The 10,074-nt window shown below is 39.3% G+C and overlaps 1 protein-coding gene across 2 annotated transcripts; it reads right to left on the bottom strand.

Annotated features, from left to right (window-relative positions):
• Nucleotides 1-305: 305 nt before the first annotated feature.
• nccrp1 (P1, F-box associated domain containing) lies at nt 306-3,329 on the bottom strand. Of its 2 annotated transcripts, XM_007556454.2 has the most exons (7): nt 3,061-3,329; nt 2,249-2,329; nt 2,060-2,156; nt 1,818-1,913; nt 1,507-1,645; nt 1,231-1,406; nt 306-1,109 (listed from the first exon to the last, which is right to left on the bottom strand). In XM_007556454.2, the coding sequence occupies exons 1-6, from the start codon at nt 3,200-3,202 to the stop codon at nt 1,254-1,256; spliced, it is 708 nt and encodes a 235-aa protein (XP_007556516.1). In that variant the 5' UTR covers nt 3,203-3,329; the 3' UTR covers nt 306-1,109; nt 1,231-1,253. The 2 variants fall into 2 exon arrangements, with proteins under 2 accessions (XP_007556516.1, XP_007556514.1); XM_007556452.2 differs by having other exon boundaries at nt 312-1,406; nt 3,061-3,327.
• Nucleotides 3,330-10,074: the final 6,745 nt, after the last annotated feature.

The raw sequence follows: 10,074 nt of genomic DNA, 5'->3' as shown, positions 1-10,074 counted from the left end.
TTGAACAAATAAATACTGCCAGTCTGTGTATCTGGCACAACAAATATGTGCCAGATTCACTAAGAGAATGTAAGATCATTTCACAATAATATGTTGTACCTGCAATTATTCAAGAAATGCTGCAAGTTAAGTTTACTGGCAAAATTCAAAACACATCACACAAAAACAGTTTATATATTTACAACTAAAGTGATGAGGAGCTTAACAAAATTCAACATCAGACAGATCCTGCAATGAAGGTGATGGCAAAGAGGCATTGGCTCTTCCAAGACTTTCAACTGGTTGCAAAAGAAAAAGTGTAAAAATTTGGTCAGAAATTATAAGATTTTAATTGCTGCAATGACATTTTTTTTACTCATTGATTGTTGAGAAAGGTATTAATTTTAATATGCCATTTTTGCTAAAATGTAAATAAAACATTTTTCAGAACAAAATACAAGCGGAGACATGCAAAAAGCTAATCAGCATTTAGAAGTGTTTGCTTTATACGAAAAATATTCTCCAATAACAATTAAGCAGGGTATAAATTATTTTTGAAATGTCATTTTATTTTAATTCTAAAATGTAATTAATAAAATGAAATTTTCCCCAAAAAACATTTGTCTTTTTTACATTTTGTTTTAATGCCTTTTGAGAGATACTGGTCTGACTTCCTACTAGAAACAAATTTCTTGGTTGCATAAAATGCATATAAATCTGAAAGTGACCTGACTAATTTTGGACTCCAACTCAACTTTTATTTATGGTAAACTGACTACGTTTGCACTGTATAATAGTTAATCATTTCCAATTAATGGATATTAAGATTGAATTGCATTGATATAAATTTAAATTACTTGGACTGAATCAAACTGTATCCCATATAATAATTTGAAATGGAGCCGTTTGTAAAAGTCCTTTATGTGACTTAACTAAATTGGCAGTATGAAAAACATTTGATTATCATCAGCCTTGTGTGGTTTTGCATTTAGAAACAAATGCTTTTGTTTAATTCGTGGTTAGCATGCCCACCCTGCACACCTATTTCATGCAGGTGTCAATTCAAACCAACAATACAATGTTTCTTATGAAGCCACAATAATGTGTCCGTTCCCCACGGGTAAATCCACCTAAGAACAGATGTGGCAAGTGTCAAAAATTACTCCAACCTAACAGTTGCACAAAGTAATAAGTTAATAGTAAGACTGATTGGTGTAGTGCAACATTTATTATGTTCTTTCCAAAGCTGACCTGAACTAGCAGCTACGTTTCCGTTAAACCTTTGAACTGGTTCTGACTGGCTTCACAATGACAGAGCTGTCAGTGAAGCGTGTGGGGAAGAAGTCGTTCAAGAAGCTGTTCTTCAGTCTGTGCTGGAAGTGGACGTATCTCACGCCGGGTCCGTAGCTGGAGAACACGTGAGACACCTGCAGGCCAAAACAGGCAGTGAAAAAAAAAATCCGGTCACAGGCGAATCAACGTAGCAATCGGAACGGACTAGAAAAAATAAATAAATAAAAATCGTACCTCCTTCCAGTTGTGGGAGTAAACACTCAAGTTTTCTGTGGGCTTAGCCGTGTGCAGTGAGATGATTGTTGTTTTGTCTGCAGCCAGCAGCTTTACATGCAGCTCATAGATGTAATCATGCAGCTGACTTTCCTCATACCTGATGACGTAACAACACACATGACTCGCCTTGCAAGATGCACGACACTAATTATTAGTAAACCACTGTAATTAGGAGACTGGTTGTTGGTTTAATTAAAAGGGATCAATAAAGTATAGTCTATGAATATTATTTTTAGAGTTGGAGTGGAGGCGAGTGCTCAGTGACCTACCAATCTTGAATGACTATTTCAGGCTGGAACTTGTCCAGCAGCTCATCCCACAGTCCCTCTGCCTTCAGGTCCACAACCTGCTCCAAGGTGAACCAGCTGAGGGCAAAACCACATGGCAGTGAATTCTGTGTACTGCTGTTTTTTCGTTTGTTTTTTTTTAAGCTAAGCCCACAGTTTAGTTTTAATAGCAGTGTGTATAGTATATTTAAAGATAATCCTTGTTAATGTTCAGCAAAACCCACCTGTACTGCGGCAACCCACAGACCACAGCGCCCTCTGGGATGCCACTGGTGTCATAAGGCAGGACCTCTGTTTTCGTGGTCCAGCTAGCAAAGTCACCTGAGATTTAAAAGATTAGTTCACTGAAATGTACTGTTTTTTGTTTTGTTTTGTTTTTTAACAAAAAGAGGCTGATTAGCTCCGTCTCTCACCTTCAGGCTGAAAGCGGGGAGGTCCATCTGGAGGCGCATCTGGATACTCAGGCTCAGGCGGAGGGGTGTCCTTACTAAACCCTGTAGGAAGAGGCAATTCACCACAATGACCTCAGGAACCCCCAGGAAAGAATCACAACTCAAAAACAATAGTCCCATTCTTCTGAATAGGATTACTGGGTGTGTACAAATGTTAGGCATTAGTCAGGATCATTGATGATAAATTTTAAGACACACCTCAGCTCTGAAATGAGGAAGCTTAAGTTTCCAGCCCTCTGAACAAATATTTTAGTCACCGCAGTCACAGCTTATCCTTATGTTACCACATTGTTTCAACAGGATCACATGAATGCACTGTTACAACCCAGAGGATGCAAGTTTGTTTATATTTCATCTGTCCTTTTAAAAAAGTTCCAGAAATCTAAAAGAATAATGAAACTCAAGACTGTTTTCTATCCCCACCTGCAAACTAACTTGCTGTTTTCCCCTTCATATTTTCTGAGAAAGTAGTTATCAGTGTGACCTGAGATCAAAAACAGCAGGAAAAGTTTATAGAGCTGAAATCTCAGCTCTATAAACTATATGAAATTGTGACCGTTTACTCTGGAAGCTGACTGCTCCCTTCCCGTCACAACTGACTCAACAGGAAACTCCGAGCCAGCTTCACATCGGTTACTTTGAAGAACTTTTCCCTGTGGTAGCTTTACGCCTTCTGATTCGGCCTGAATCTGTAAAACAGCTTCGGAACCAGCCCAGTAGCCTGCTGTGAATCATGACAGGACAGAAACTTGAGTGTGACAGTGAAGTGGTACCGATAGGAGACGGGTTCTTCAGCAGGTTCCGTCCCAGCGGCTTGGCCTCATACACGGACTTCCAGTCCACAGCGTCGGGCATCGGGGCGCCCTGCAGACCCCACTCCGCCTCGCATTTCTGCTTCCACTCTGCGGCAGACATCGCGCGTGACAGGCTCCGCGTGGTCTCGCGCTGCTCTTAAATGAGCAGGAAGCGTGGTGTTGGTGCATCAGCAGCCCCACCCAGCTGTTGCAATGTAAACAGAGGACTCCCCTCCGCTCTGCGGCCTCTTAAAGTCACAGCAGCGTAGACAGAGAAGAACCCAAAGGACAAATCTAAACTAGTGATGGAACTGCTGAGTCTTACAGGGGAACCAAATCTTAAGGATGCGTTCACTTTAAAGAGCCGGTCTAAAAAGCTGTTCATTTTGGGAAAATGTACATATTTCTAGCAACTAATATAATTTCAAAAATAATTTATAAAAACGTGCTTTTATTATCGAAATTCACAAAGAATTAGAATCACTGAAGTAAAATTAATATTCAAAGAGCACCAAATAGAATCACAGTATATTCTTGCAGCATATCTATAAACACAAACATAAGTCGAGCTACTCTCGTTGGATAATTACCCGTTTTATTACTTGTATAGCGACTCAGCTGCGGCAATCAGATTGCCGCATCCCAACATAAAGGAGGAATTGCTGAAGTTCAAGCTGAGCATCAGAAAAGGGATGGCATTGACTTTAAGCCTATTTGTCAGTGTCAGATCAGACGATCTGAGTATCTCAGAAACTGTAGAACTGCCTGGACACAGTTGTTTAAAAAACAAAAGAAAAAAACATCAGCTTCAAAGAACAAGCTGTAAATCACTTGAACTCACTGAACGATTACAAAGAGGCTCAGGATGGATCAATTGGTCAAACACCTGAAAAGAATCCAGTTGGAGTAAAATGTCTATGATGTTTCAGTCTAATCAGTTCCTACTGACTCTCTCTTTACTCACCTTTACTGCATCCATCCACATTTGATCGAGTCAAATAGCAAGAATGTTAATTGATTATAAATTGACAAGTAGGAAAGGGGCAGGACATTATAAGATATTATATCTTCTACCTGCTCCTTTTCAAACAGAAAATATAAAATTTGCATGTCACATGGGCAAAATAATTTGTTTTACATTTTATTTCTTAAGTTTGTTTCATTCTATTTTATTTTCTTTTTCTTTATTGTCTTTTTTGTCTGTTCGAATTAAATAAATAAATAAATAAATAAATAAATAAATAAATAAATAAATAACGTTACTCATCTTTGTTTCCGACAAGGCTGGAATAGAGTCCTGCTTATTGGAGTGGAAAGGATGCCGATGTGCTGCAGACCACTAGATGGAGACATTTGTAAAGCAATGCAGAAGGCGACAGCCCTCCAACTCAGGAAGTTTCCATAATCTGTGACACAATGAAACGACGTCTCTTAGGCTGGGAAAAGAGCCAGACAGTTAACTAAACTTTAATTGAAAAGTAAGGAAGTTTGTGTTTGGCTGATTATTTCTTTGTTGCAATATTTCCTGGTAATTAACCTAAAACAGTTGGGAGATCTTTTTCTTTCCCCTCAACCTCAAATGGTGAAACGTTTGTAAGAAACATACATTTGCAAGGTGAGCATCAGTGTCAAGTATGTGGCAATGCCAAACCTTTTTGTAAATTGTATTTGAACAAGCAGACTGTTGCAACTACACTAATTGTTTTTATCCTTAATTTATTGTGAGATCCACAGAGAATGGCTTATGTTGATGTAAAAGGCATAAAACCACATCAGCTAACTGAACATGTTTCCTCATCAGGCCTTGAGTTAGACAGATACTCTGGGTTTTCATGTTTCTCAACGACATCCACTTCAAGTACTCGAGCTTGCGTCTTTTTATGCAATTTCTTCTTTTCTACTTCTTCATCAAGTTTCCTCAAAATGTTAAGGACACATTGCACACCATGCTGTCATGGGAAACAAAACACTATACTAGACTAATATGTGTTCAAAGAAGCTAAAGACCACTGAGTTAATGCAAAAGACCTTAAAAAAAAAAAAAAAAAGCATGGAGCACTACTGAACACTTTAAGAAACAACCAGAAGGTCTAGCAGCTGCTTTAGAATTGCAACCTGGGGTCTTTCTGCATTGTGTGTATGCATGGGTTCTCTCCATGTACTCCACATTCCTTCGACACCCTTAAAACACCTGTTAGGATAACTGTTACGTTAATTGGTCTGTTAAATCGTCCTTAGTGTGTGTGCATGGTTGTTTGCCCTGTGTGTCTCTGTGTTGTCCTATGATAGACAGGCCACCTGTCCAGGTTGTACCCTAAATTTGGCCAGTGACTAGGTGCCTACCTGGTGGAGGTAGGCACCAGCTCCTCATGACCCTGCATGGACAAGTGGCTATGAACAATGGGTAGACGGACACTTGGTGGCCATATTGGCTTTGAGAGACTGTGTTGTCAAGAAATGTCACACAGTGGAAGCCTGACTTCAAGACTGATTCCTTTGTGTTTCTCCTGAGTTGTAGCTGATTGTAAAATTAGATTACAACTTGCTGTGATCCATGGTACCATAACATACTGAGGTCCTATGGACTGTCAACCCCTTGTCCATTCAGATGAAGTGATGCACATTTTCTATGCTAAAATAAAGTGTTTCCTCATGCATTAATTAGAGAAGGTAAAGCCCATCTTGTCAGCATTAAACCTTGTGTTGTTAACTTGTTAATGCTGTGGGAATGAATGAATGAAGAAGAGCACACGCCCCATCCATGGTTTGTGCGTCAGCTTTGGATTTGAAAGTGTGTTTGCAGAAAAACCTTGTTTGCGGAGTTTTGCGACCTGCTAAGCTGGAGCTAAGGCCCAGTCTGAGATGAATAGAAAACTGAGTCGATGAAATTGAATCAGGCTCCTGCCTGGGTGGGGGTTGCTGTCCGACAGGGCGCACTTGGAGCTAGCAAGCCTTGTATAATTATAGCGTCGCCCCTGACCATGATGCGTACGCATGACTTAAGTTTTAGTGGGTGAAGACTTTGCACCGTGACGACCCTGCAAAACAAAACTCCTGGGATATACAGTTACAATCTAGTTTCAAACACTTGATGGCAATGACAAAGGCTAAAACAGTCAAATGATTTGATGTCTTCTAGTCCTTGATGAACACATGCAAGAGAAAGTCTGTCTGCAAGAATTACCCCGTTGCTTTGTGTGATGTAAGTCTGTATGCCAGTTCCTCTCAGACAGGTGCTGCACTGACAGAGATTTAAATATAGTCTGTCATAAAGGCGATATTTATAGCCCCTTCGTACGTCATTTTCGTAGTTGCCCAGCACATAATGTATCCATGCTTGTCATGTTTTGATGAAATTCACATTCCATGCCCTTTAAACAGTAGAAATGCATTGATACTTTTAACAAAGGCATTGAAATGACATAAATCCTTCTATTCCTGAGCCACTTGAGCTAATTTGTTCTCACCTAACAGTTAAGTGTAGCCCTGGGTGCAGCTGCAGCTTGACACCAAGCTATTCTGACACCGGTCAGGCAGTTGGCTAGGATTCCTTTCAAAGGGTCATGGTGCTTTAAGAAAGGGGTTCTGCAGGGTTATGAAGGATTGCTCACTTCCTCTGAGAAAATGTAGCAGCCAATAAAACAAAAACCAAAGATTCAAGTACTATTTTCTGTTTCCATTGCTTTGAATTCTATAACTTAATCAAAATCATTTAAAACCTGCTGCTACATTGTACAACATGAGTAATTAGGTGAGTATTTCTGTAACCTGTTGGGTGTTCCAGTGTACAAGTTGCAAGGATCGTATCACCACCTTGTTGCATAACTGTCCAAGACTGGAATTATTCAATTGCTGTAAGTAAATGTTGGTGTCAGATTTGCTTGTGTCAGTTCCCCTTTCTAGAAACCAGACCTTTAAACTCAATTTGAGCGATGCTAACTGTTGCGGTACACATCTTGGAACAACTTTTGTTTCCCCAATCTTTGGAGTTTTTCTAACTTAAAAAAACAACAACTCCCAAGCCTGAGGAAAAATCCTTTCCCTTTTCCCTTGGGCTTAGGCTTGGAGGGTTGCAAAAGATTTCTTACACAATGTATTTTGCACAGACAAAACCAAAGTTAAGATGTTTTGCAATAAGGTACAGGAAGTCAGAACAAAAAACTATTAAGGCAAGGTGGTGGAGGGCTCATCGTTTAGGTTCATTTTGCAGCCGTAGCACTGACCCTTTTGCAATCTTTTAATCAACTCTTTCTAAATATAAGTAGATAATTAAATCATGGCCATAACAAAACATCTCAACAAGGAATTAAACCATTGCAACTCTCTACTTGAAATGATGTAGGATATCAGCAGACCGTTGACCAACTGAACAGTTCCTAATCGAAATTACATAAAAAAGGGTTTAAAGAAAAGAGTGTGCCAAAGTTTCTCAATCAACATTTGAGAGACTGACATGTTCACTCAAAGATGATGATTTCCTAATTTTGCAGCTAAATAGCATTTATCCAAAAACATTTTGAATTTTCACCTGAGATTTCGATCCAAAACCACTTCAAAGAAGCTTTTGGTTTTCATATTGTAAAAATTAGACTGTGCTAAGATTTTCTAAGCTTTTCCACATATAATGTGACATTTACCATGTGTATTCAAGAAAAAATATATTAGACAAATAGATAAAAGCATAAGTATGAAAACCTGCAAACTAATACCTAGGTGATGCACCTGAAATAAAGTTTAAGTGTCCATGTGATACTTACTTATTTGCGTTTTTTTTTTTTTTTTCGACTAAAGCCTGCAGAGAGGAGAAAGACAATCTCAAAACAAGCTCCTTCCAAGTACGGTGTCAAGAAGTTGAAGACCCCTTGAATCAATGTCATTCCAAAAAATTTAGCAAAAGCTTAAATACTGCCAAAAATAAGCTTCATGAAACACAAAGGTGACAGCGTTGTAATTTGTGGTGACTTTTCATCTGATGGAACTGAGGTTTCGGCTGAGATGGATGAAAATATAATCGGGTCAATTTTGACCCAAGACTTTCAGAACAGGAGATCAAAAATTGATTGGGATTTAAAGTTCAGAGCAAAACCTTACAAAAAAAACCTACGAGGTCACGAGGGTAGGCAATGAGGACAAGGTATGTCCTTGTTGTCTGATGGACTGTGAAAAGGTAGAGTGATCAAAGCAAGACATGGGATGCAGATATTGAATCTTGTACATGCCAGATTATTTTTTTATTTTATCCTCACGACAAGCTTTGGAATGAAACCCAGCTAATTGCATATTATAAGCTTAGCACATGAAGTGGTTGCAGAAACCTGCTCTAACTTGGTAACCTTTGACTTTGTGCAGGACAGGCAGTGGACAGCTGGGTAACATGAGAAGAGGTTACATGGGGAGCATGTGGGCAAACGGCCCTGTCCGCTGTGCCTCCTGATCCCGCCTCCGCCAAAAGCAGGAACAAGGAGAGAAGCTGACAAAATACCGTCGGAGAAACTGTGAGAGCTCTTTTGTCTCAAGATCTTTGGCTGCGACGAAGTGTAAGCTTAGCAGGGGGGATGCGATCCCAATGTGCCGGCTATGCGCAGACGGGAGCAGTGATATCACGAGGAAGCAGGAGTAGCAGGTGTGAACCAAGCAGCTGCCTGTGAGAGGGCCGGGGTATCCCACAAGCACAGCTGCAGGAAGGATCCTGGGATCATCACAGTTTTAGCTCTAACCTAATGGTTCAGCAGTTAAAGATCTTATTTGACAAAAATGCTTGGGTAACTACAGAGCAATACAATCTGTAAAGGAGTCCAAATGAAATTATAGTAAATAAATGGCAGACTGATCGCTTCAAAACAAAAGCAGATATTGGTGGAATCGTTATCTATAAGGTAAGAGTACACTTAGATGACTACAGACATGATGAGAAGAGCAGCAAATAAGCTCTTTAAATGCATCACAGACAGAAAATTCACGGGTCAGTACTCTTTGAACAAATTTGGTGTATTTGCAAATAAAAGCTTGTAAATTCAATAAAATGATTTGATTGGTCCTGAGTTGAACTTTTGCCCTCATTAATGCAACATTCAGACTGGATGCATTAAAATGTCTCTTATCTTTGTTTTCTTATATAAAAAAAAGGTTGTGACTGTTTAAAAAAATGAAATAACTAATCAACTTTGCTGCAGAATATGTTACATTTTAACTGTAGCATTAATGAACAATCAGGTCTTTCTTTTTAGATGAATTTGGTGTGAGCACCTAAATTTACTTTGAAGTACATGACGAAGGATGAAAAATCCTCATGTGAAGGAGGTTTTTATTAAATTAAGTAGTCTTAAAACAGGCAAGCATTCATCTGACAAATACGGATCAAAGAATTGCAGGATCTCCTGTTAAAAAAAATAAATAATTTTAGTTAAAAAGTTGAGAGAAGCAGTCACAGAAAGACAACTTTCCCCAGATAAATACTTTATGCAAGTTCAGGCTTACTTGACTGTCTCAGCAATATTGGATAGTGCACTTTACTTAGGGCTGCATGATGGTGCAGCTGGTAACACTGGTGGCTTGCAGCAAGAAGGACCTGGGTTCAAATCCCTGCCTGGGGTCTTTTGGCATGCAGTTTGCATGCTTGTAACTTCCTGGCGTCTCTCCAGATACTTCAGCTTCCTCTTGTAGTCCAAAAAATTGCTTGGCTAATTTGTTTCTCTAAATTGCCGTAAGCTATGTGTGTGTGTACTGGTACATTAGACTCTTTGACAGACTGGTGACTGGTGATAATAGACTTTGGTTTTCCCCAGTTGCACTGTTTGACACTTATGGCAGCCGTCTTGAGTTTTAAGGTTGGAATTCAGTCTTTCAGAAGACATTCCACTTAGTTTGAAACTGGGAAATTCAGGTTTTTAGAAACGGAGTAGAAATGTTTTTTTAAGACTCTTAGTCATCACTTTCACACCTGTGGCTCAGAGGGAGCAGCTGCCTCAAAATCTGAAAATTGTGGGTTCAATT

Source organism: Poecilia formosa, unplaced genomic scaffold (genome assembly GCF_000485575.1).
Source record: "Poecilia formosa unplaced genomic scaffold, Poecilia_formosa-5.1.2 Scaffold79, whole genome shotgun sequence".
Lineage (NCBI taxonomy): Eukaryota > Metazoa > Chordata > Actinopteri > Cyprinodontiformes > Poeciliidae > Poecilia > Poecilia formosa.
This window is presented reverse-complemented; position numbering and strand designations above follow the sequence as displayed.